This window comes from Chlorocebus sabaeus, chromosome 8 (assembly GCF_047675955.1).
Source record: "Chlorocebus sabaeus isolate Y175 chromosome 8, mChlSab1.0.hap1, whole genome shotgun sequence".
Classification (NCBI taxonomy): Eukaryota; Metazoa; Chordata; class Mammalia; order Primates; family Cercopithecidae; genus Chlorocebus; species Chlorocebus sabaeus.
In genome coordinates, this window is record NC_132911.1 from 56,740,725 (window position 1) to 56,768,623 (window position 27,899).

The 27,899-nt window shown below is 40.8% G+C and overlaps 1 protein-coding gene across 2 annotated transcripts; it reads right to left on the reverse strand.

Annotated features, from left to right (window-relative positions):
- On the reverse strand, positions 1-27,899 carry ALKAL1 (ALK and LTK ligand 1). Of its 2 annotated transcripts, XM_008000618.3 has the most exons (5): positions 27,447-27,899; positions 8,554-8,607; positions 5,976-6,056; positions 4,589-4,665; positions 1-554 (listed from the first exon to the last, which is right to left on the reverse strand). In XM_008000618.3, exons 1-4 carry the CDS (start codon positions 27,634-27,636, stop codon positions 4,601-4,603), a joined length of 390 nt encoding a protein of 129 aa, XP_007998809.2. In that variant the 5' UTR covers positions 27,637-27,899; the 3' UTR covers positions 1-554; positions 4,589-4,600. The 2 variants fall into 2 exon arrangements, with proteins under 2 accessions (XP_007998809.2, XP_037856436.1); XM_038000508.2 differs by lacking the exon at positions 4,589-4,665 and having other exon boundaries at positions 27,447-27,756.

Sequence of the window (27,899 nt, forward strand, 5' to 3'; positions counted from 1 at the left end):
TATTGCAAACATCTTTAATTCAAAGGAAACAACACATTTTTTCACATTTCAGCTTTAATAAAATTCACATTTCAAATTAATGCAAGTGAAGACAACAAGTTCTAAATAAATGTATTTAAATATTAAATAAGAATTATAAAATTTAACTTGGTACATGATGATTTGACAAATATATTACTAACAGTCATATACAAAAAAATCATTATTTCTCACTGGTACTCTCAGATATAATTTACACAATTATATGTTTAATTAGATTGTAAAGAAAATAATATATCTAGTAAAAATAAAATACAATCACACAATTTTTAATATCTAATTTTCAATATGTGATTCAAACTCTGTTTTACAAAATTATAAATTACTGTATACACAAAAAGATAAAGCAAGAAAGACTCCATTCTGTGACAGGACACAGCTACCAGTTATTTCTGGGAAGTCTCTTATTTTACTCATCTTCATATCCATAAAATTATAAATTTCATCTTTTTTTTACATTTTGCATGATTTGAGGCACTTTTTCTTCACATTAGATGTACATTCTTAGGAAATGCCTATGGGGGGAAAAGAAGAACCATATCATTTATGACCTGGTTTTTAGAATACTTATAAACATGTACAGTTTCAATAGTTTATTTTATTTTGCTTAAAGAATCTGTGGACTCCTAATTTACAGTCTAATCCTGAGAATGCAGACTAATTCGTGTGCAGAGGGGCAGGAAGGTTGATCAGTACTTTTAGAGACTTTAAATATTGACTTTTCCCTTAAAGATTTATGATATCTAGACATACCAAAACAGAAAAGAATTTGACACCTTGTGAACAACTCATTAAATATCCCTAACATTTATTAATCTGTAATATTGATTGCAAACCTTATTAAATAAATAATTCGAAACAGATAACTCATAGAGAAAAATCACTAAGTCTCTAAAATCTATAATTTTCAAAAGTCATGTTTATCAGCTCTGTCTTCTATGATCTAGCCCAGGAGAATGTAAATTTGTGTACATTATCTTAAATTATAATACAGCACTTGTTTGGGAAAACTTTTCCAGTATTGTGTTGTTTCGGGACTTTAGGTAAATTTACTCATTTACATGGAATATATTAAAAACGAAGAAAGAGATAAATATAACTTGGTTTAGGCCATTTCAATAACCAAGTGAATTATCTTGATTTATGTTTTGTGTTGTTCAAAAGAGTTGAAACCAGGCACGGTGGCTCATGTCTGTAATTCCAACACTTTGGGCAGCCAAGATCGAGGATCACTTGAGCCCAAGAGCTTGAGACCAGCCTAGGCAACACAGTGGGACTCTGTTGCCACCAAAAAAAAAAAAAAAATTAGATGAGCATGGTAGCATGAGCCTGTAGTCCCAGCTACTTGAGAGGCTAAAATGGGAGGATCACTGGAGCCTGAGAGGTTGAGGCTACACCAAACTATGATCAAGTCACTGAACTCCAACCTGGGCAACAGAGTAAGACCTTGTCTCACAAAAAAAAACAAAAAAAAAAAAAGGAAAGAAAAGAAAGAAAGAAAAAAGCTTTGAAACAGGTAGGTTGAGAGTAATTGAATTAAGTATCCTGCCACTACAATAATCTAGTTTATTTTCTTAATCTAAAAAATTTTTTTTTCAATTTAGCAACTGTAGATATGCAGAACTAACAGTTCTAATTATTATCATTAATGTGTAATAATCAATTTTAAAGTAAGACTAAGTATAGCAACAATAATAGGTCAGGATTGTCTCAGTAATTGTCACAACAAAACTGTGAGATAGTTTAAGTAAATCCTCATGCAGTTATTTATGATATTGATACCGAGTTACACTGGCCAGTTCAAGATATTCATGATTAATTTTAGACTACAAGTCCTCTATGACTTTTTTTTTTTTTTTGACGGAGTCTTGCTCTGTCGCCAAGCCTGGAATGCAGTGCCATGATCTCAGCTCACTGTAATCTCCACCTCCTGGGTTCAAGCAATTCTCCTGCCTCAGCCTCCCGAGTAGCTGAGACTACAGGCACGCACCACCACACGGCTAATTTTTGTATTTTTAGTAAAGACAGGGTTTCACGATGTTGGTTAAGCTGGTCTCGAACTCCTGACTTGAAGTGATCCACCCGCGTCAGCGTCCCAAAGTGCTGGGATTACAGGTGTAAGCGACGGTGCCCAGCCATCCTCTTATGACTTTCACTCCCACCTTCACAACTGAGGAACCAGTTGCCTTAAAAGGACTTGTCCATGGTACTGAAATGCTGACCCAAAAAAAGTTGACTTGGTACTACACTGCGAAAGAACTACTGATTAGAGAAATATTTGCAAAGAAATAAGTATCTTTCAGTATTTTGTATAGAGTCTACTTTTTAAAATAAATGTTACAATTTACATTCAATTTATTTAGGATCGTACAAATACTTTATTGCCCAAGGGCTCCTACCATAAATTAGCCAGAATGAAAATTCTGGTTTACCATTTCACTCTTGTAAAGTAATAGGCTAGAGCAAGAAATAATTACATGTTCATCATCTTTTTTATTCTTTGCTTTTTCTCTTATTATTACAATATCTTCTCTCTGTTTCCTACTTAGAGTACCAAAACTGTACCAAAGTTTTAAGACCTGTCTTCATTTTTATTATATATTTTGGACAGTTAAAAAATAGAACTGTATAAGTACTTTTGTTCATCTAATGTCTATCTGCGTAATGTTTCTGCACAATCATGAAACAACACTAAATGCTGAAAGATTTTTGGAAATCTCTCAAGGCTGGTAAGGTTGTCAAAAAACTATTTTAATTCAATCACTGCTGAGGATATTTTAAACTAATTCATTAAAACGGTCTTTTCATTTGGACCAAGTTTTAACATTTAGTGAAAAATCCATAGATTAAGTTCACAGGTATTGCTAAAATAGGCTTCCTGGCTTCTGACATTATTCAAACATTTTCTTAAGAAGATTAGGCTATTAACAGAGTGAAGAGACAACATGTAGAATGGGAGAAAAGATTTGCAAACTATCCAGCTGACAAGGGACTAATATCCAGAATACACAAACAATTAAACAGCAAAACCCAGATAATCTGATTTAAAAGAGGGCAAAGTATCTGAACAGACATTTCTCAAAAGAAGACATACAAAAGTCTAACAAATATATGAAAAAAATGCTAAATATCACTAATCATCAGGGAAATGCAAATCATAACCATGATGAGATATTATCTCACGCCAGTTAGAATGGCTATTGTCAAAAAGACAAAAACAAATGCTAGTGAGGAGCAGAGAAAAAGGAACCTTTATACACTGTTGGTGAGAATGTAAATTAGTACAGCCATTATGAACAACGGTGTGGAAGTTTCTCAAAAACAAAACTAAAAATGGAACCACCATATAACCCCAAAAATCCCACTACTGGGTATTTATCCAAAGGAAAGAAATCAGTATATCAAAGGGATTCCTGCATCTCTATATTAACTGCAGTACTAGTCACAATAGCCAAGACAGGCAATCAATCTAAATGTCCATCAGTGGATGAATGGATAAAGAAAATGTTGTGTATATACACAAAGGAATATTATTCAGCTATAAAAAGAATGAAAAGCTACCATTCAAGGTGGCATGGATGAAGCTGGAGGACATTATGGTAAGTGAAGTAAGTCAGGCACAGAAAGATAAATATTCTCACTCATATAAGGGAGCTAAAAATAATTAAGCTCATAGAAGTAGAGAGCAGAAAGTTGGGTATTAGAAGATAAAGAGGGCCAGGAATGGTGGCTTATGCTTGTAATCCCAGCAGTTTGGGAGGTTGAGGCCGGCGGATCACTTGAGGTCAGGAGTTTGAGACCAGCTTGGCCAACATGATAAAACCCCGTCTCCACTAAAAATACAAAAAGTAGCCAGGCATGGTGGCACGTGCCTGTAGTCCCAGCTACTTGGGAGGCTGAGGCAGGAGAATCGCTTGGACCTGGGAGGCGGAAATTGTAGAGATTGTACTACTGCACTCCAGCTTGGAGACAGAGCGAGACTCTGTCTCAGAAAAAAAAAAAAAAGAAAGAAAGAAAAAAAAAAGGCTAAAGAGGAGTGGGAGGCACAGCTGGGGAGCGGTTGGTTAGTGAATACAAACTACAGCTAGACATGAGGGTTCTGGGGCTCTGCAGCACTGTAGGGTGAATCTGGTTAACCGTAATTTATTGTATATTTTTGTAAAGCTGCAAAAGAAGGTTTTGAATGCTCACAGTATAAAAAATAATAAATGTTTGAGGCATATCAAACATTTATTAGTATTAAATTTTAGATTAAAATTTAAATTTAATTTAGATTATTTTTCATAGACCACGACTCTACCTCCCACAGAGCTTGGGTAGGGGGAAGAGCTCTCAGGCACATTCTTTTAAGGGCATGGAAGTATGTAAAGTGTTGTTATATTAGTTAAATTAAATTTTAAATTAGTATCACATTTTGGTTAAGTATCAAAATGTCACACCGTACCCCATAAATACGTACAATCATGTGTCAACTAAAAAGAAAAGGAAAAAATGTTAAAAAATAAAGTTAGACTATTAAACAGGATAAGAAAAATAAATATATACTCACAGGGTAGGTTTGCTAGGTCTGGGAGCACAGTGGACTCACTGCTAATCTTGTTAACAATCTAGCACATCTTTTGTAATCTAGGAAAAACATTTAAAGATAAATTATGTATAGAGTTACTAGAAATGTTGGGGAAATCCTGTTATTGTTGTCACTAATTCATATAACAATAACTACAATTTAATAAATAGCTACTATGTCAAGTGGTGAAAATGGATTTTCTCATCAATTCTTTTAATAACACGATCTTGAAGGTGCTATTCCTATATTCACTTTAGAGGTGAGACAAGAGCCTCAGAATGTTAATTAATCACCCCATAACTAGTCAAAAGCTTTATGCCAAAGCATGTGGTTTCTCCACCATGCTTGGCTACCATTAGTCATTCTGCCTGTAATCCAATGTGATTGACTTTCTCTAGCCATTTAACACAAGTTGTTTTATTTTATTTTATTTTGGAATTTTTACTTATTAATTTATTTATTTATTTATTTTTATTTTGAAGCCAGATTGTAAGATTGGCTAACTTTTGTATTTTTGGTAGAGACAGGGTTTCACCATGTTGCCAAGGCTGGTCTCCAACACCTGAGCTTAAGCGATCTGCCTGCCTTGACCTCCTAAAGTGCTGGGATTACAGTCGTGAGCCATCCCACCTGGCCTAAACACAAGTTGTTTTTGAAAAACATTATAACAAATCAACTTAACATGCTGAGTAAAAGTCAATACTCCTCAAGATGAGCAATCTAGTTAAAAAGAAACAAAATGCTTAGAATTCATGTTCTTTAAAAGGAAAGTTGAGGCTTAGAAAGGAATTTAGAAACAGCAAACGGAGTTACCACACACAGTCATAATTTTGGCACTTTAAATGACAGTGCTTAAATATTATGTTTAGAATTATTATTAACTTCAGTAACTAAAGTATCCAAAAGAATTCATTATAGCAACCTTTACATGCTATCATTACTCAGAAAAATCCAGCATCATTATATAAATGATGTGATATAAAAAATATTTACTTTAAAATAACTTAGGAAAAAATTTTTACTTAGAGTTCACAGTCATCTCATTTTTTTTCATTTATTTGAGACAGCACCCTATTTATGCCAAAGAATTTGAATCATGATAAAATGTTTAAATCCTAACAAACACTTTGGTCTTTAAGGAAATCTGGCTATTATCAGATTTGAATAGATTCCCAATTAGAATGTGGTTTCATTCCTTACAGCAACAGTACACACAAACCTTAGGTACTGTCAGTGTTATAAATCAGTGTTATAAATAGAATGTCAATGGTTAGTCTACTTCTTCCCATCCACAGACATTTGAAGTTTAAAATTACACACATTTATTGTTGGATAATTTTTTTTTTAAAAACCCACCCATGTTACTTACAAGCTGGTGTTGAGCACTCCCTGGTATTGTAATAGAGTCGGTGGAAATGTTTGCTGCATTCTGGTGAAAATGTGACTGGCCCTAGAGCACAGGAAAAGAATGCTTATTATAAACATAGGCATGTTTTCCAAACAAATTTCCTAGCACTTTATGGGTGGATACAATATAACAGCACTTTACATACTTCCATGCCCTTAAAAGAACATGCCTGAGAGCTCTTCCCCCACCCAGGCTCTGTGGGAGGTAGAGTTGTGGTCTATGAAAAATAATCTAAATTCATTCCACATTCTCAACATCTCACATAATGGAATCTTCACATGTAGTACAACTATGTAGAAAAATTAAAAGAAAAAAGTTCTGGACAGATAATAAAAAGACTGTAGAGAGCAAATTGAGTGCATGACAAGTACAAAAAATAAGTATCTTTGGTTTCTACTTTCTGTTTTTATCTAAAGCAATTAATGTTTACATGCCAAGACATTTATTCCATTTTCTAATTATAGTAATTTGTGTCGTATTAGTGTCTAGGATAATTGTAAAATGGAATGGGCAGGGCCTTGAGAAGTCCTTTGTCTCTCCCTTTAAATCCAAGGTAGGGCCCATCAAGACTTTCATCCCGGATGGGGAGTAGTGGCTCACGTCTGCAATCCCAGCACTTTGGGAGGCCAAGGCAGGAGGATCACTTGAGCTCAGGAGTTCAAGAACAGCCTAAGCACCATAGTGAGACCCTGTCTCTGCAAAAAATAAAAATAAAAAATTAGCCAGGCATGGCAGCACACACCTGTAGTCCCAGTTCAGTTACTCTAGAGGCTGAGGCAGGAGGATCCTTGAGCCCAGGAGTTGGAGGCTACAGTGAGCTATGACTGCACCACTGCACTCCAGCCTGAGCAACAGAGTAAGACCCTATCTCTTAAAAAAAAAAAAAAAATACACACAGAACAACAACAACAAAAAAATGTTCATCCCTCCGTCCCTCTGGTGTCTGCTTCTCGTGGGGTCCAGTCATGTCGCTAACGGCTGCCTCAAAAGGCTCAACATCCCCACACATCCCTGTGCCCTGCAGGTGCATCTCCACTTGATCCTCAGGACCATCCTTTCCGTTAATAAACAGGTAGGGCCCTTGGACTTGACTAAGTGGGCAAACCACATCTTTCCCACATCACAGGCCTGAGGTGTAAAAGAAAAAAAAAGTAGCTGGGATGACTGGGAACAGAGAGGTAATGCCAATAGTAAATATGGGGGTGTACTGTCCACAATAATTCAGTGATTTGCTAGAAATTGGGGCACAGGACGATGTGCAAATGATTCACAAAGTCGATATGAAGAACAAAACAGTGTCATGGGACAGTATTTATCTGTGCTCACGATGTGGCAGGTGGGCCTGGTGCAGTGGCTCACAACTATAATCCCAATGCTTTGGGAGGCCAAGGCAGGAGGATCACTTGAGCTAGGAGTTCAAGACGAACCTGGGCAACATAGTGAGACCCCATCTCTAAAGAAAATAAAAAATTAGCTGGGTGTGATGGCATAGTAGTCCCAGCTACTTCGGAGGCTGAGGTGGGAGGATCCCTTGAGCCTATTTGTTCAAGGCTGCAGTGAGCCATGATCTCACCACTGAACTCCAACCTGAGTGATGGAACCAGACCCTGCCTCAAAAATAAAAAATTTTTGGCCTGGCGTGGTGGCTCACACTTGGAGGCTGAAGCAGGCAGATCACTTAGGCCAGGAGTTTGAGACCAGCCTGACCAACATGGTGAAACCCCATCTCTACTAAAAATACAAAAAAGTAGCCGGGCGTGGTGGTGCATGCCTGTAATCCCAGCTATTTGGGAGGCTGAGGCAGGAGAATTGCTTGAACCCGGGAGGCGGAGGTTGCAGTGAGCCGAGATCATGCCACTGCACACCAGCCTGGGCAACAAGAGCGAAACTCTGTCTCAGAAAATAATAATAATAATTAATAAACAAATATATTTTTAAAAGATGTAGTATATGAAAGTCTGTCCCTCCCCGTTCAAAACATTTCTATTGCCCCCTCTCTCCCTACCTCCCACCGACTGGGGAACATAGTCTGAATTCCCCAGCATGCCGTTTAAGATTATCCACAACGTGACTCCAAGCTACCTTTCCAGCCATATATTTGACCAGGGCCACATACGTCCCACATACCTAAGCCCACCCACAGTCCATGCATACCTGTCCTTGCCTAAACCACACCCTGTGCCTTCATGGCTTACTCAATGCACTCCTTCTGAACAGAAGGTCTCTCTCACCACGAGAAAGCCTTATTCATCCCTTAAAGCCCACCTTAAATACTGTGTCTACTACAAGCCTTTCTTGGTAGTTCTTGGTCACATTATTCGCTTCCTGTGTGTCCTTAAAAAGTGGTTCATACTTCTATTACTTATTAAGGGCTGGTTTACATTACAGTTAACACAAGTTAGTAGCATCCGTCCATCTCCCCAACTGGACCATGAGTCACTTACAGACATTTATTTTCATATCCCTAGTGCCTGACATAGTAACCTGCACACATTCTTTTTATTTAGTTAATGGAATCATTGATAAATTTTGTACTTACCTGTGAAATGCTTTATGAATTTGTCTTTTAAGTTAGAATCTCTTGGGAATATTTCTGAAAAAGAAAAAAAACCTTCAGAATTTCTTGAATGCATTTCTCCCATTTAAAAATATCCTTAATACTTCGGGAGGCCGAGACGGGCAGATCACGAGGTCAGGAGATCAAGACCATCCTGGCTAACACGGTGAAACCCCGTCTCTACTAAAATATACAAAAAACTAGCCCGGCGAGGTGTCGGGCGCCTGTAGTCCCAGCTACCCGGAAGGCTGAGGCAGGAGAATGGCGTAAACCCGGGAGGCGGAGCTTGCAGTGAGCTGAGATCCGGCCACTGCACTCCAGCCTGGGTGACAGAGCAAGACTCCGTCTCAAAAAAAAAAAAAAAAAAAAAAATCCTTAATATGCTAAATACTTAATAAGGCACTAAACACATGAATTCGTGACAGTTTATTTAGCTGAGTCCAAACAGATATCTCCAGCCCTGACCATTTCCTGGGCTCCAAAACTCCAGTACACCTACCTCACCGCTTGCTCTACGGCATGAAGGGTACCTTACAGCCCTCTCAAAAGTGCACAGTCGCAATGGAAGGTCTCCTTTTCCTCTGCCCAGACCTGTTTGTCCCCATGTTCCTCAGTCCACTGAAGACTGACTGAAGTGGCATTGCTCTTGATCAGGCCCCAGCTCAAGAAGTTATGCTTGACTTCCTTTTTCCCTCACCACTACACCCAACCCATGAGTTAGTTTTATGTATTCCACCTCCAACAAATTATTCCAGACCCACTCACTTCTTTCTCCTTCCCTCAACATGAGTCTGGCCCAAGCCATCGTCCTTTTGTGACCATGCCTTGGCAGTGGCCTCCTAACCCCTCCTCTACTGCCCATAATCATCTTTCTCCCCAGTAGCCAGAACAAACAAACTGAAATGTACTATAGGTCATGATCTCTCCCACTTGGAAGGCTTTGCACTTAATATATAATAAAATTTAAAAATAAAAGTGTATCTCAGGCTTTACCTTGTACTCACTAAAACTACACCATCCAGAAAATGCAATTTATACAAACAACTGGGAGCACGTGCAACACTTTCAAAGGAAAGGAAAACTTAAACTTTAGTAAAATAGTGGAGCCTCAAGGTTTGTTGGTAGGTATACATTTAAACTTACAACATTGTAAGAATATAATAGGGAAGTGAACGTTTGTCATCCCTCTCTAGGAGAGTCTGAGCCACCACGGTGATGAGTGTGACTTCGCCAGGACAAGGCAGTGGTGACTGAGGCTTGGAAAATGCAGACGCAGTAACTCTAACTGTTCCTTACATGCCATGAGCTCCTGAGGGACATCAGAACCCCTTTCCTGTGCCGGGAGCTCCCCAGCTTGGGGGAGCCTTCTGCGAGTTCAGGGCCTGGCTCAGGGAGTGATTGTGTGGGTGCAGCAGGAATGCAGAGAGATCGGAGCTCCCCTCCCATTTGACAATGAACACCTGCACTTTACAAACAATTAAAACTAATCCAGGAAAACAAAGCAGCAGTAAAATGAAAGTACTTCATCACATAAACCTTTCCTCTTCTCTCCGATAATGCTCCACTCAAACATAGGTCTTTTCCCCTGTACTTCTCAGAAAGCAAAAATAGCAAATTGGCTTCTGTGGTGTCAATATTTGGGCCAGGTAGTTACAGTGGTGCATTCTGAAAAATGAATGAGAGCTGAGTACAGCAGAAGCACCTACTGTGGCTAAGGCGTGCTCAAAGACTTCATAAATAATTCTATTTCTGAAAGCATTTTAGAGTATCATTTTAATCTCTAGACCCTGTGACAAGGACGACACTCAGGTGTGTAGAAAATTGCATATTTTAAGTAAATTACCCTCCTCATCTCCGCCCCATAACACATTTTATAAGATGTCACATTCTGGTTAGCATGACAGGGCACCGTGCGTGTCTGTCTTCCCCGCAATTATGGCTTCCTGAGGAAAAGGATGTGGTCTTGTCCCCCTGTACAACCCGGCTTTGCTGGCAGAGGCACCTGGCACGTGTTCAAGGAATAGGAAGCCGAGAGGGCTGCTACTGCTCAAATGGAAACATCAGTGCCTTCTTGCACTCAGTACAGCCCACCAAGAAAACCACAATTTCAATACACTTGAATTTTAACTTCAAAGCACAAACATCATATAGGAATACAAGAATGTACAACAGATTGATTTAACTGAAACAGAAAAGTGGTGTTTAAGTCCACACCTGAAGTAACAAGCCAGAGATAAGAAGGTAAGAAGAGATGGGAATGGGGAGGATTGCAGCCTGTTTAAGTATTGGGAGAAATGTCTAGAGCTGCTGAAGAAGAGGTGGGTGACACAAGACCGCAGGCACAGGTGGGCTTTAGAGTCAAGTTGTACACAAACTTTGTGCTTAATTCTGTAGGTGATGAGAAGTCAAAGGGCTTTAGGCAAAGGAAAGGCAAGGTTAAGCTACATTTTCAAAAGATCATTGAGGGAGGGAGGGAATGGGGAGAATTGGTCAAAGGATTCAAAGCTGCAGATGGGTAGGATGAGCAAGTCTAGACGAGGACTGCAGGGAGTAATGATGTGTTGTATGTGGAACAATGGTTGAGTGAGCAGAGTTCAGGAGTTCTCACCATCAAAAAAAAAGGGTAACTGTGAGATGATGGATGTGATTTGCTTGACCACAGTAACCACTGCACTCTGTATACATATATCAATACATTATGCTGTGCACTCTAAAGACATACAATAAAAATAAATAAAATTATATACACCATTTAAACATTTTTTAATAAGCAAACTTCGTTTTTTTGAGACAGAGTCTTGCTTTGTTGCCCAGGCTGGAGTGCAATGGTGCAATCATGACTCACTGCAGCCTCCAACACCTGGGCTCAAGCAGTCCTCCTACCTCAGCCTCCCAAAGTGTTGGAATTAGAGACATGAGCCACTGAGCCCAGCATCAACTATTTTTAATAATAAAAAACAATTATGCCTAAGTATTGTGAAAGGAAAATAAATCTCAGGACCCCAAAATCACTAAGCCAAGGGAAAAGTCAAGCTGGGAACTATGTCAGGCAAACCTGCCTCCCATTAATTCCTAAATAAGATAGTTACAAAGATAAAAAGCCACATACCTCCCTCATGATCTGTCCACAAGAAAATTCTTTGTGGATGGAGGATAGAGAGAACTCGAAGTCATCCCTCTGAGGCTCACCTGAGACAAATACATATGATTGTTTCCTCTGCCCTATTGTTTATGTAAAACTGCAGATTCACCGAGCCACACTAAACTGTTTATTCAGTGGAAGGCTGATCAAGGACTCAAAAGAATGCAAACTTTTGTCCCTTATCTACTTCTGACCTGGAACCCCCCCACCCACCTCCCTCCCTGCACATACCCCTTTCCCCTCAAACCCGTTTCACCTCCCCCATCCCCCTTAAACTTGTCTTGCCTTACTGAGCCCAACCAATGTACATCTTCTACATACTGACTGATGTCTCATGTCTCCCTAAAATGTATAAAAGCAAGCTGTACCCCAATCACCTTGAGCACATGTCAGCAGGACCTCCTGAGGTTGTGTCATGGGTGCATCCTTAACCTTGACAAAATAAACTTTCTAGATTGATTGAGACCTATCTCAGATACTTTTTTTTTTTTTTTTTTTTGAGACGGAGTCTCGCTCTGTTGCCCAGGCTGGAGTGCAGTGGCGCGATCTCAGCTCACTACAAGTCTCAGATACTTTTTGGCTTACAGTACAGAGGGCAAAGAATAGATGCAGAGAGATAAGTTAAAAGGTTTACAGTCATGTGCTGTTTAATGATGGGAATACGTTTGGAGAAATGCATCATTAGGTGATTCCTTCATTGTGGGAGCATCATAGAGTGCACTTACATAAACCTTGGTGGGAGAGCCTCCTGCACACTCAGGCTATTGCTCCTAGGCTACAAAACCTATTGTGCTGAATACTGTGAGCAGCTGTAACACCATAGTGAGTATCTGTGAATCTAAACATATCTACACATAGAAAAGGAACAGTAAAAATACAGTATTATAATCTAAGGACCACCATGGTATATGCAGTCTGTAGATGACAGAAACGTCCTTTTGTGGCACGTGACTATAACTGTATTGACTAGCACTGGCCTATGCAGGGGCTAGCAAACAACAGCTCCTGAGGCAGATCCAGCCTGCACCTGTGTTTGTGAATAAAACTCTGCTGCAACATGCCCACATCCATTTGTTTAGGGGTCGCCAGTGGCTGCTTTTTCACTACAAGGGCAGAACTGAGTAGTTGCTGCAGAGATAGTATGGCTCACTGTACAGAGCAGAAAAGTTCCTCTTCAAAGCTCCTCTTGGTTTAAAAATAAAATAATAGACACTAGGAATAATAGCTCCTTACTCCAAAGCGTCTTATCACCTACTAGTTCTTACACTTTAGCCCAGTTAGTTGCTTTGGCTTGCATGCCTGGACAGGCCCAGGCAAGTCTTAGCTCATAGCTTATGCCCCTTCCTTGTTTGGAAATGTTATTGCTTCCTTAAACCTTTTGTAAGCAACTTCCTTTTCTTCTTTATTCTCCCTTGAACTTAGCTATTTAGGGAAGTTTTTAGGTTATTAGCACACCGGGTATCAGTTTAAGACTGTGAGGTCCAGCTCCAGCCAATGGATGCAGGACACAGCAGTAAGGACGACCCAAATGCGTAAGGGATAAATATGTCTGCTTTTCCTTTGTGCAGGTGTGCTCTCACCATTGTTCCATCTGCGAGAGGCATCCTTTCTGTAGATAGTAAAGATTGCCTTGCTGAGAGATCCTTTGTCTCCACGCTTTTCTTTGCAGCACCAATTATCTGTTTCTAACACTCACAAAGCCCAAAATATTGACTATGTGGCCCTTTCTAAAGAAAGTTTGCCAATCCCTGCTCTGCAGCACACTCCTATTTGTATAAAAACAAACTAAAATGGTGGGAGGTGCCAGGGAGCAGAATTCTGGGGATGGAGAGAAGAGATACTTTTCCATGCACACCCTTTTTATTACTTTTAACTTTTTTGAACATAAATCTGTACTAATTCTTCAATAAAAACTAATTGAAAATGAATTTGCATTCAGTGACTAGATGTACCCAATAGTTTTGATCCACAAAATATTAAATAAACAACTGAATGTAAGAAAATTACCCTAGGCCAAGCATAGTGGTTCACGCCCATAATTCCAACACTTTGGGAGGTTGAGGCAGGTGGATCACCTGAGGTCAGGAGTTCGAGACCAGCCTGACCAACACAGCGAAACCCCATCTCCATTAAAAATACAAAAAAATTAGCCAGGCACGGTAGTGTGTGCCAGTAATCCCAGCTACTCAGAAGGCTGAAGCAGGAGAATCACTTGAACCTGGGAGGTGGAGGTTGCAGTGAGCCAAGATCACACCACTGCAGTCCAGCCTGGGTGACAGAGCAAGACTTGATCTCAAAATAAGTAAATAAATAAATTTTAAAAACTAAATAAAAGGAAAACTCCCCCTAAACAACAAAACTAGTTGATTTCTCTCAGATGGAAAACGTTCTAAGAGAGCAGCATCTACGATGAGATAAATGGGAGCCACACATGTAATTCTAAATGTTTAGTAGCCACATTTAAATAGTAAAAAGAAATGAGTGAATTAATTTAATCATTTGGCCAGTCACAGCAGCTCACACCTGTCATCCCAGGACTTTGGGAGGATGAAGCTGGAGGGTTGCTTGGGCCCAGGAGTTTGAGACCAGCCCAGGCAACATAGTGAGACCTCATTTCTAAAGTTAAAATTAGAATTAAAATTTAAAAAATAATAATTTATTTTAACCGAGTATAGCCAAAGTGTTACCATTTCAACTTGTTATCAACAATATTAATTACTAATGAGATATTTTACTTTTTTTGCACTAAGTTTTCAAAATCCAGGGTGTATTTTGCACATTCAGCACATCTCAGTTTGGACCAGCCACATGACAAGTGCTCAGTAGCCTCATAGCTCGTGGATGTGGTGTTGGACAGCACAAGTCTGAAATGTAACTTCAGGCTGGATGTGGTGGCTTATGCCTGTAATCTCGGCACTTTGGGAAGCCGAGATGGACAGATCGCCTGAGGTCAGGAGTTCGAGACCAGCCTGGTCAACATGGGGAAACCTCGTCTCCATTAAAAATACAAAAAAATTAGCCAGGCACGGTGGCACACGCCTGTAATCCCAGCTACTCAGGAGGCTGAGGCAGGGGAATCACTTGAACCTGGGAGGCAGAGGTCGCAGTGAGCGGAGATTGCACACTCCAGCCTGGGCGACAAGAGTAAGACTCCATTTCAAAAAAAAAAAAAAAAGAAGAAAAAATAAAATAAAATGTAAGCTTCAAATGACAACTAGATGAAAAAATAAAATAAAATGTAAGCTTCAAATGACAACTAGATGGGAGGAAGAAGTGCTAGTGTTCTATAGCACTGCAGGATGACTACAGTAAACCATAACACACTATACAATTTCAAGTAGCTAGAAGGAGGATATTGAACGTTCCCAATACAAAGAAATGACAATTGTTTGAGATGGATATGCTAATGACCCTGATCAGATCACTGTGCATTATAGATATTGAAACATCACTATGTACCCATTATTTGCCAATTAAAAAATAAAATAAAATGTATGCTTCATTTCTGTGATACGTAACTACGATTATATAAAAGATTACATTATTTGGGAGGGTTAAAATCAAACAGGTCTCTAGGTAATGCATGATCATTATCTTGGAAAAATTTGAATAAATGACTATCTCATTCATCCAATTTGTAAAAATTTCTAGTTTTTATTTACTAAAACAGTTGCCATCTGCTGCTCTCCTCAATTGTAAGTTTACAAAATCTTTTAAAGAAATAGATTTGCATACATATGTACATATATATGTTGGCATACTTATCTCTTATTTTATATTCTTGTTTTAAAATGAGCCATGGTCAAGTGAAATAATTAAAAAATGCAGTACGACCAGAAAACAAAATAATTGAAAATGTTTATTGTTTGCTTCTACCTGCATATAATTTGACTATCTTCCATAAAGATAATTTGTTCTGATATGACTTACTGTTGACAAGCCTTGTTAATTGATCCTCAGTCCTTTGTGAGGTACTATGGAACATTACTTTAAGTTTCAATCTAGCATTACATTAGGTACTTAAATCAAAATGTTTGCTGTACAGTTCTTTCAGTTATTTATTTTAAAGATAAGACACTACTAATCTCATTACTAATCAATCTAATCATTGTATAACTAGTTCCTATTTCAAAAATAAGAACGATTACCTTTATTACAGCAGTACTGAGAGAATTATAGATGAGAACTGTTTTTGGAGAAAAATTCAATTTTAATTTCAATATGACAAATTCAAATTTTTTAAATATATAGCAGAAAAAGCTATACTATATTAAATATATAATAGTAGAAAAAGCTACTTCAACCTCTGCCTTCATCGTCACATGAAGTTCTCCTGTGTCTCTGTATCTTCCCATGGTTGTCATCTTATTAACAATACCAGTTGTACTGAAAAAGAGCCGACTCTAGTATAACCTTTTAAATATATTAAAGCTGACTTTTAAATATGTTTAAGAAATATTTTTTTAAAAATACTAAATTGGCCAGGCACGGTGGCTCACTTCTGTAATCTCAGCACTTTGGGAGGCTGAAGCAGGTGGATCACTTGAGGTCAGGAGTTTGAGACCAGCCTGGCCAACGTGGTGAAATCCCTTCTCTATTAAAAGTACAAAAATTAGTCGAGCATGGTGGCATATGCAATCCCAGCTACCTGAGAGGCCGAGGCAGGATAATCGCTTGAACCAGGGAGGCAGAGGTTGCAGTGAGCCCAGGTCGCACCACTGTACTCCAGCCTGGGTGACAGAGTGAGACTCCATCTCAAAAATAAATAAATACATAAAAATACTAAATTAAAAGCATTTAAAAATAAACTGCCATAAAATGGGTGCCTTCTTCTTTCTTTATGTAGTTACATAACATCTGTACCAGTATATACTTGTAAATGTATAAATATTTGTAAATACATGTTTTTATATCACGCTGCTTCTGTTACAGTTTAAGATATTTAAATAGAGGGATGTATGTGTGTAACTCTCTTTTTGACACACACATTAGCCAGGTGGTTTAATGAGACCTACATGCCATTTAGGCTGCAAATTACGCAGAGGATATAAAAGTAAACTCAAATTGGTTGCTGATTATCTTCTAAGTTTTTGCTACATTCTACAGACCAGCAGTGTCAGCATCTTCTGGGAGCATGTTAGAAATGCAAACCAAGCCCAGATTTACAGAGTCAGACTTTTATTTTACTGGAACACAGTATGTTGGATAGACTCCCATTGATATAAGTTTGTGTGGCGCTTTTGAGCTGCAGAGACAGAGTTGAGTAGTTGCAGCACTTTCTCAAACTTTACATATGGAATAAGTACCGATGGATTCTGCCTTCAGAAAAGACCATATACTATGTATTTGTTTCCTAGGGCCACCATAACAAAGTTCTACAAGTGGGACGGCTTATATCAACAGAGACTTACTGTCTCACAGTTCTAGAGGCAAGAAGTCTGAAATCAAGATGTGGGCAGGGCCATGCTTTCTCTGAAGTTTTGAGGGAAGGATCCCTCCTTGCCTGTTCCAGCTCTGGTGGCTGCCGGCGATCCTTGGCTTGTCGATGCTCCACTCCAATCTCTGCCTTCATTGTCACATGGAGTTCTCCTGTGTCTCTCTATCTTCCCATGGCCATCATTTTACTAAGACATCAGTTATACTGAAAAGGGGCCAATTCTACTCCAGTATGACTTCATCATAACTAATTACATCTGCAATGACCCTATTTCCCAATAAGGCCATACTCTGAGGCACTGGGGAACTAGATCCTCAGCGTATTTTGGGGAAGGGGAACACAATTAGACTCCTAATGTATGAAATCTGAATTCACTAAACAAGTAAGTTGGAATTAATTATTTGCATTATAAAAGAGAATTATTTTCACAATAATTTGCTCAAAATTTTTAAAAATGAATTAACCAAGACATCAAAAAATATGACTTATTTACAAAATTTCAATGGGGAATAACTTTTACATAAATAAATATATTCTGTAATGTGAGGTTTTATTACAATCTCCTGTGAAAGAAATCAGCTAGTCCATTTAGCCAATGCAAGTTGTAAAGACCCACCTACAAAGAATATCCTGACTGAAAAACTTCCGAAAATAGAAAATATGTATTTTTATTTTTTTTTTTTTAGAGACAGAGTCTTGCCCTGTCACCACAGCTGGAGTGCAGTGGTACAATCATAGCTCACTGCAGCTTCAAACTGCTGGGCTTAAGCAATCCTCCTGCCTCAGCCTCCCAACGAGTTGAGATTTCAGGTGTGAGCCACTTTGCCCCACCAGAAATATTTTTAAAACATCACTCACTCCAGGTTATTTATATTACTTAAAGTTTTTGTAGTAGTGTTAATTTAGATTTTTTTTCTTATTTTCTAAGTAGCTTTTGAAAAATATAAATTATTATTTATTTATAATTATTCTCTCTGTGACAGATAGCTTTAAAAGGCAGTATTTACATCCTAAAACTAAAACCCAATGTTTTGGAAGATGTCAACCACCTGCAAGAGTGAGATAAAATTTTTAAAATAAGTCTTTTATTATTGAGCAGTTTTAGATGCACAGAAAAATTACGTAATACAAAGCATTCCCATATGCCCTGCCCTGGTGTCTCCTATTATTAACATTACATTAGTATGGCACATTTCTTGCAATTAGTGAGCCAATACTGATACATTCTTACTCACTGAAGTCCACACTCCTTTCAGATTTCCTTCACTTTTCCTTGATGTCCTTTTTTTGTCCCAGGATTCCACATTACACTTAGTCATTATGTCTCCTTAAGCGTCTCTTGGCTGTGAGTCTCTCAAAATTTCCCTGTTTTGATAACTTTGAGCATTTGGAGGAGTCTTGGTGAGGTATGTTATAGAATGTCCCTCATTTGAGATTTGCCTGATGTTTTCCTTGTAATTAAAGTGAGATTATGGGTTTTAGGGAGGAAGACCACCAAGGGAAAATGCCATTTTCATCACATCCTGTGAAGAGTGCCCACTTTTAGTGTAATTTACTTTTGCTGATGTTGACCTTGACCTCCTGGCTGAGTCCCTGTGTGTCAGGATTCTTACTGCAAAGCTACTCCTTCCCCACTCCCCTCCCCCTGCCCCACACTGTACTTCTCAGAAGGAGGTCACTACGCTCAGCCCACACTTGAGGACAGGGGAGTTATGCGTCCCTTCTTTGAGGACATAGTATCTACATGCATTATTTAGAATTCTTCTACATGAGAGGTTTGTCTCTTCTCCTCCAGTTATTTATTTACTCAATCATTTATTTACGCAAGCAATGACTGATGAATAATTTATATTTTGTGTTACAATCTAATACTACTTGCTTTATTTTGTATCTCAGATGATTCTGGCTCTGGCCATTACGAAATGTTTTAGTTGGCTCCTGTGTTCCTTTGACTCTGCCATTGGTAAGTTTCTGTTGTTATTTTTATTGCTTTGTATTTTTTATCACTTTTTAAAACTTTCTGGCATTACCAGATACTCTAGGCTCATTTCTTATTATTTTCCATCTTAGTCTTGGTTTTAGGGATTTCCCCAATGAACCCTGGTTCTTTTACTGGAGAATGGCATTAGAAACCAAGATCAGGGTATTTGGTGCGCTCCTGCTGACTACAGTGTGGCTGCTTCTAGTCCCTCGAAGCTGACAGAGCAAGGAAAAATGTGTATGGTGTAAGTGAGCACCTTGATTTTTATACATCTGGTGTTTAAATTATTTCTAAAATTGGACTACGGTGCTTAATAGGATATGTTTTGGGGGCTGGGCATAATGTCATCCCAACACTTTGGGAGGCCAAGGTGGAAAAATCACTTGAAGCAAGAAGTTCGAGACCAGCCTGTACAACATAGTGAGACTCTATCTCTACAAAAACTTTTAAAATGAGCTGAGCATGGTGGCGCAGGACTGTGGTCCAAGCTACTTGCGAGGCTGAGGCAGAAGGATCCCTTGAGCCCAGGAGTTAGAAGCTGCAGTGAGCTCTGATCGTGCCACTGCCCACAGAGTGACACTCCATTTCTAAAAAAAAAAAAAATTGGAAGATGCAGCATCTGTAACATTTCACTGATTATAAGAGCTACCTAAAATTTATTTTAAATGATCTGACTTAAAACACATAGTCATATCGAATCAGACTCTATACTCAACCGTGTCCTATGTCCTCTCTTAGGATTGGACAGTCATGCTTTGCTTTCTCAGCAAAAGTAAAGTTCTGTGTCCAGCCAGACCTCCAAAGACGCCTTGGGTTTTTTTTTTGTAAATTCAGGTAGACAAGCTAAATAATCTCTAAAGTCCTTTTGAAGTCCTCTTATATTATGCAATATTATGATAAAATTCTACCATTAGATTGCATATTCACAAAAGGACAGAATATTAAATGAGCCCAGAAAACTTGAAAAAATACAAAGTCATATTATAAAGTAGACTATTTTCTTGCTGTAAACCACAGAACAATTTATGTTTAATTTAAATTTTAGCAATTTCATCTAAAGACTGATCTCATGAAAATGATTTATTCAGTTTCTAGTTTAATCTAGTTAATCCCTCTTCCAGATTTAAAATGATCATTTCCATAGACACTTAAAAAGATAAACAAGATTCTTATAAAAATGCTAAAACAGGGCCCGGTGCAGTGGTTCATGCCTGTAATCCCAGCACTTTGGGAGGCCAAAGTGGGCAGATCACCTGAGGTCAGGAGTTCAAAACCAGCCTGACCAACATGGAGAAACCCTGTCCCACTAAAAATACAAAAATTAGCTGGGCATGGTGGCACATGCCTGTAATCCCAGCTACTCGGGACGCTGAGACAGGGGAATCACTTGAACCCGGGAGGTGGAGGTTGTGGTGAGCCGAGATCGCACCATTGCACTTCAGCCTGGGCAACAAGAGTGAAGCTCTGTCACCAAAAAAAAAAAAAAAAAATGCTAAAACATTTCAAAAACAAATAGATGTACCACATTTCACAAAGTGATAAGATTTTTATGTGTAATCAGTTATTAGGCACGACAACCAAATGACAGTAGATTCGTACTTGCAGAAAACACAGGATCTAGCCCTAATAATATTCTTGGATTAGGCAGTGAGAAGACTTATCAACAAACTAAGCGACTGGGAAACTCCAGAGAGCTGTTAATCCAGCAATAAATTAACCACCCTAGAAACACAATCTCTAACAATAAAAAACTTGCCTTTACTTTGACCAGAAATAAAGGACAGAGAGCAGGTTTGAAGGCAGAACACAGGTTTAGGTAGAAAAGGGTCAAGTTTGAGATTCTGTAGCTGAGATATTCAGCAGATAATGAATATACTAATTTAAAGGACAAGGTAAAGAAAAAGGAAGAAGATACCTTTTGGAATCTTCCATGGATTTTGTAGAAAATCCATTGATAAGCATGGAACCTTGGGGTACACAAACACTTAAAGGCTGAAGAAGAGATGTTTGGAGAGAGAAAGAAGGAATGGTCAGAGAAGAAGAGAACAAAGCAAGAATAACTGTGGAATCAGGAATTATTTAAAGAGGAAGAGACGGGTCAACTGCAGCAAAGCATCCAACAGGCCAAGTAAGATAAAGGTCGACAAATGCCTACTGGAGTCAACTGGAGTCCAGGTGGGATCATGGGCAGGAAGAGGCGATGGAGGGCTGGAACACAGATGAAGCTGGCAGAGGATATCGGATTTTGCCCTGTGAGCTGTATTAACCATGAATTTTTATTTTCTGTATTTCCAGTGCTTTGACATCTTGGGGCCTTGCTGACCCTGGAGAGAATGCCCCTCCCAGGGTAGCTATTCCTAGAGAGAGTAAACTCACAGAGACAGGACACAGGTTTAGGTAGGAAAGGGTCAAGATCGAGATTCTGTAGCTGAGATAGTCAGCAGATAATTCATATATAAATTTAAAGGACAAGGTAAACAAACAGTGCAAGCTCACCTTTCATTTACAAAGCAGCCAATGCAAAACCCACACCTTCACCACTTCTTTTACTGGGCTCTCTAACTCTGGGCCAACATTCCTCCACCCTAATCACTCCAGGGCCAGATACCTGATGACTAGCGGCAGTCCTTGGTGCCAGAGCCCACTGAAATCACTCAAACCAGCCAATCCTAAGCCCGCTTACCCTGCCATGCCTTGGCTTTCCTGGGGAAATCACAGTACAACCTCTTGCCCACTTTTTCCCCGTTCCTTCTTCCTCATGACCCGCCCTGGTGCTTCCCCTGTGGGCTTGTGTGGTTCGCTGTGCTCCTGTCTTTAGGGACATGTGAAGACAAACTTCTTCCTTCATGATAGTCATTTCCAGGCATCTGTGTCTTACTATCTCTGATTAAAACAATTCCCAGGTATATTTTAAAACAAGCATGGTGGTAGATCCTGCATGGAATGGTGATCTAGTCATATATACTTTATATACACTGGAAATGATGCAAAAATTGGCTACAAGAAAGCTTTTATCTCTCCTTCTAATCTTCTATAACAATTTTAAACTAACTTTTTCTAAATATAGCGTGTTGTTTCCTAGATGAGGCAATGAAATTCTTTATACAGCAAGAGTTTTGCAGTGTATTTCAAAATACCTTATTGTGAATGTTTTTGAAATGTGTAATTACTACCTGATTACCATATGTTAAAGATTTTACCAAAGTAATGTAAAATATTGGATTAGATAGTAAAACAGAAAAAGCACTTATAAGAAATATTTTTCCTAAGAATGGAATATACATGGGTTTAGAAGACTGGATGGATAAAACTCTCAACAGGAATGATACAGTAATACAACTGAACCAAAATTTAATTCATCAACAAACGAGATAAGCAAGTTTATTGCTCATTGTCCACATAACCTAACCTATGTGTTACATTTGCTTTCTTTCTTGTGAAGTATCTTTTATTTTTGCTATATCTTTAAATAATTCTTTAAGGTGTGGCTATTTTAACATTTCATCAATTAATACAGTAGTAATGAGTAATTCTTTAATGTAGTAATTAATTTTTATTCTTTTGACTTAAAGTTCAGAGTATGACCCCTGCCCTACTTTGTTTTTAAATCTATTAGAGACTTTGTTTTCAAATCTGTTAGAAATCACAAAAGATAGTTATAAGAAAAAGTTACACAAACAGATAGTATTCCAAACCCAACGGGTAACTTGTTGTTTTTCCTTTCTTAGCATCAGGCATATCTGCTGGCGATAGAAAATCTCCTATAAACAAATATAACCAAGCTCTGAAGCAGTCATGATGATATCCATCTTTTCAGGTTCACCATGGCTGATGCCCAGGTGGTGCTTTTAGAGAGTAAGAAGCTGCCCGCCCGCAGCTCCTAGGCCAGGAGCCCGGTCAGGTGCTCCACATATCTCCCTTGTTGTTACATCTTCACAAGAAGCCTCATGATGGGGTCTTCCCTGTGGCGCAGACAAGGCACCTGGAACTCAGAGATCCACTCCTTCCCAATTCCACAGCAAGCCTGGAACCAGTGCTTTCTGTCTCATGGAAATGATCAATAGCCAATCTGATACTGTCGATAAACTTTACAAAACTATCAGCCAGAAATAATCACCTTTTGGGGTTTCAATTTTTTGGTGTTTTTGTTTTCCTGTTTTCTCACATGTAACTATTGCATAATAAAGATAAGACTTTTTTTTAACAGTTGGCTTATATAATTTGCCTTATGTTTACAGAGAAAACAGAGCCTACCAAGCGTGAGTAGACACATACATAAGATGAATAGTAATTATGGATTCTGTAGAAGTTAAGCAAAGTTGAAGACTCATATATTCAGATTGTAAAATATTAACAGAAGTATAAAATGTTGGCTGTGGTGGTAGCTCACGCCTGTAATTCTAGCACTCTGGAAGGCCAAGGACTACAGATCACTTGAGGTCAGGAGTTTGAGACCAGCCTGGGCAACATAGCAAAACCCATCTCTACTAAAAACACACAAAAAATTACTGGGTGTGGTGGCATATGCCTGTAGTCCCAGCTACTTGTGAGGCTAAGGTGGGAGGTCGAGGCTGTAGTGAGCTGAGATTGAACCATTTCACTCCAGCCTGGGCAACCAGAGTAAGACTATCTCAAAAACAAAAAAAAAAAAAAAGAAGAAGAAGTATAAAATGTTCATAATGGGGCCTGATGCAGTGGCTCACTCCTGTAATCCCAGCACTTTGGGAGGCTGAGGCAGGTGGATCACTTGAGGTCAGGAGTTCAAGAGAAGCCTGGCCAACATGGCAAAACCCTGTCTCTACTATATATATATATAATGTATATATCTGCCTTTCTTTCCAAGGAAGCTAGGACCTTCTTGGAACATCAAGAGAACTCACAGCAGATTTATGACCGGGAAGAGACCAGCCCCATGCTACTTATGAAGCACGTTCATTTGCCATTGTCCAGCATAACCTCATCAAAACTCCTTCACATGCTCTCCTTAAGCGCCACGTCAGCGAGGTTTTATATTAAAACAACAACAGCAACCACAACAACACAAATCTGACCCCAGAAAGCCTGTAGAAATAAGGTAAACATGAAATACCTTGAAAAGGCAGAGGTAGCAAAGGAAACGTCATATACATCAATACTTGCTAACAGTCCCCTTACACTGCTACCTCTCACACCTCAAGCCAATTTTCTCTCTGTCAAAAACTCTGAACCTCCTCTCTACTCCCACCACGGCCCTGTTCTCAGCCTTCTGACTCTGTTTTTCTTTCAGTGGGTGAGTGTTCTGATGTTTCTTTCCTTTGGCAGAGTTTGAGGTTTGGTCCCTTGTTTGTGCCATTCTGCTGGTGGCGCAGTGACCAAAGACAAAGGGAGGAGGGAACAGGAATGAGAGAGCAGGAGTGAAGGTTACTGGGAATTCTTATCCCAACAGGACACACTGTCAGGGGCACCAATAGAATTGGAGATGATGTACAGGGTCACCATAAAGCTCTCAAGAGGGTCTGAACTAGAGTGGTGGGAAGGACACTAAAAAGGAAGACCCAGATTCGAGAGACATCGGAGGCAGGAATTACGAACTGAATTGTGCTCCTCAAGCACAATTGTCAACAATGTTGCCCATCACAGCGACCACAGCTGTGGGTTAAATGGCTAAATGACAGGACAGATACATGCACGAACAAGTGGGCTGTGAGAAGGAAGGAGGGCCAAGGACGGTGAATCAGGAGTGTTCCTGGGAACCTAACACATCTCCTCCAGTCCCCCACTCTCCGCAATCCTCATGGCATGCTGTCTGGCCCCTCCTGCCTCAAGGTTTCCTAGTTACTACTCCCTCTCCCTGGAAATGATCCCCCCACCTCCAGCTCACATCTGCATTTAGGGAAGTTGCCAGGCCTACAGAAAAAGGCAGACAGCGCAACTGCAGGGGCAGCAAAGATTGCTGAATCTAGAACAGGTATGTTAGGTCTGGGCGATGGTGCTTATTACGTCACTACAGAAATATGGAGCCATCATTCCAGGCACATCTGACAGAGAGGAGAGTCCTTGACCTCCCGGACCTGCGAGACATTTTCCTCCTGAATGAATGATAACCCCTGCCACCTGCTGAGTGCGCCCCTTGAGAACATCCAGATAGGCCCTTGCCCTCTATATTCTCATGTCCTTGTTTGTCCCTGATACATGTGCAAGTACTCCATTCACAGACTCAGATACGGATGTTATGACCCACCCTTTTCTCCCCTTGTGAATGTAGTATAGCAATCAAAAACTTAGACAACTACAGTCACAGAAAGCAATGTCTTTGAGGGTGCCCACAGGGCACTTTCTGTCTGACTATATTGTTGTTTAAAACTTCAGATGGTTGCCACTTTTAACTTTTAATAAAATATTTTTGGCCAGACACAGTGGCTCACGCCTGTAATTCCAGCACTTTGGGAGGCTGAGGCAGGCAGATCACCTGAGGTCAGGAGTTCGAGACCAGCCTAGCGCAACATCGTGAAATCCCTTCCTTACTAAAACTACAAAAAAAAGAAAAATAAAAATTAGCTGGGCGTGGTGGTGCACCTGTAATACTTGGGAGGCTGAGGCAGGAGAATGGCTTGAACCTGGGAGGCAGAGGTTGCAGTGAGCCGAGATCACACCACTGCACTCCAGCCTGGGTGACAAGAGCAAAACTCCATCTCAAAATAAATAAACAAATAAAATATTGTTTTATCCCTTGTAACTCACTTCAGTAAGTCTTCACTGTCTGAATCAAAGAGAAAAGATCTGTTGAATGAAACAGGTCTGAATGTGTGCCCTCGATTTTCTGTACTTTGAGAGCCTTTCTCCCAGATCTTTCACATTCCAAAGTCACATTTTATTCTCTGAGATAAACATTTCAGGCTACCAATAATTTTAAGTCAAAGTGCATGATCCGTGTGCACCATTGCTGCACGGCCGTGCTGCGGACACAGACCCTGTGCCCTCCCCCTCCTGAGGGCTCCCCAGTGGCCGGCTGGACTGAGAGGCTCTGCCCAGGTTGTCCACACACCAGCTGGGCAGCCCACCTCAGCTTCCCACCTTCTCCATCCCCTCCCCAGGGCAGGACACCCTGCTCACTCAGTGCAGGTGTGCACCAGCCCCTCCCTCCACACCCAAGTGTGCAGGAGAGCGCAGACACTGCTGTCTGCTCCTCTGGGTGGCCTCTGCCCTCTGCATGGTGACGGACAGGAACTCGAAGAAAGTTTGTGGAGAGAATAAGTATATATTTATATCACAAGTACTGTGGAAAAAATGATACTAAGAAGCCATTGTTTGCTTTCTTAGCCACGAAGCCTGAGGAGAAGGGATCAGGAGCTGTGCTCCCAGGGCCAGCCACTAGCTGCCGGGCGTCCCCAGACCACCCTAGGCCCTCTCCTCTTCCCAAGCCTGGTGGAGGCCACCAAATGTCCCTGCAGAGGGGCCCTTCTGTCCCAGCCTCGCGGCCAGCTTCACGTTGCTTTACTGTTGCTGGGTGTGAACAGAAACGTGTGAGGAGCTTCTCGCTTCTGTCCCCATCTTCCTTCCCTGCGTGTCCTGCCCTCCTCCCTTCAGCGCTGCCCCAAATGCCCGGCCGCCCCCTCGGACCTCCTTTTCCAGGGCCTTTTCCGTTTTCCCTGCATTCACAAGACCTCTTCTCTGCCTGTGGGAGTCTCACGACCCTCTAGAGCGTGACTTTTTCCTCTCTCATTCCTTCCACTCCCCTTGGGCATCTAAGTAGCAGGAACCTGACTTGTCCAAAGTCGATTTGGGAGCAGCCGGCTGCGTCTTGGGCCCTTCTAAAATGATCTAGGAAAGGTTCCAGTAACATAAGCTGCCGCCTGCTGAAATTGGCGCATCCTCAGCCACTCGCTGTGGCCAGCGTAAAGGGGAAGGGAACTGGGCATTCCTGGCACCGTCAGGTGTCTACGGACAGCAATCTTAGTTAATTCTCAAAACCCTGGAAGACCCAGAAATGAGGTGCTGACAGGGTCCTAACCTGTCCACCACCCCTAGGCCGGTGGGACTGAAACTCATATCTTTGGGCTGCTTTACCAGTTTATTTCCAAAAAGGCCTCCCACACCTGGGAGGGGACATAGAAGGCTGGTCCCATTGCCAACTGGATTTCTTTACTTAACTCTCAACCGTGGTAAATCTAATACGCTTACGACCTCTTTCTGAGAGCTGGGAATCTGCAGAGATGCTCTGTTCTCTGCTGTACTAATCTCAAGCTTCCCAAAGCGAGTGCCTCGCCCAGCTCCTAGGGGAATCCACGGAGCCCCAGTCGCAGAGCAAAGGATGGGGCGGGACGGGGATATCCTACCTGCGCTCCGGGAGCCGCTGGGAGTCCGGCCGGCCCCGGCCGCGGGGAGGAAAAGTAACGGCTTGGGCTCCTCATTCGTGACGTGCGCTCCCCTGCGCCCCCGCGGCCTCCCGTGGGCTCCGGGCGGGGACAAAGCCAGCGCCAGCAGGAGGAGTGTGGACAGCGGGGCGCAGGGTTTGAGAGGCCACATGTTCGCAAGCGGGCAGAAGAGAGTGGGAGGCTCGTGGAGGATCCTGACGCAGTTCCGGAGGGTGCGCAGCCCAAGAAATGGCCAGCGGGACCAGAGCGCGGCTACGCGGCCGGCCGCAGTCCTCACGCGTGCCTGCCCTTGTCTAGTCCCGGGGGTCGGCTGGAGCTGCACTGGGACTCGGCCCCCAGTGTGCCGAAGCCTAAGCGCTGCGGGGCGCGGGGCGGGAACGGGAGGCGGTGCCTGGGGCCACCGGGTCGTCCCCC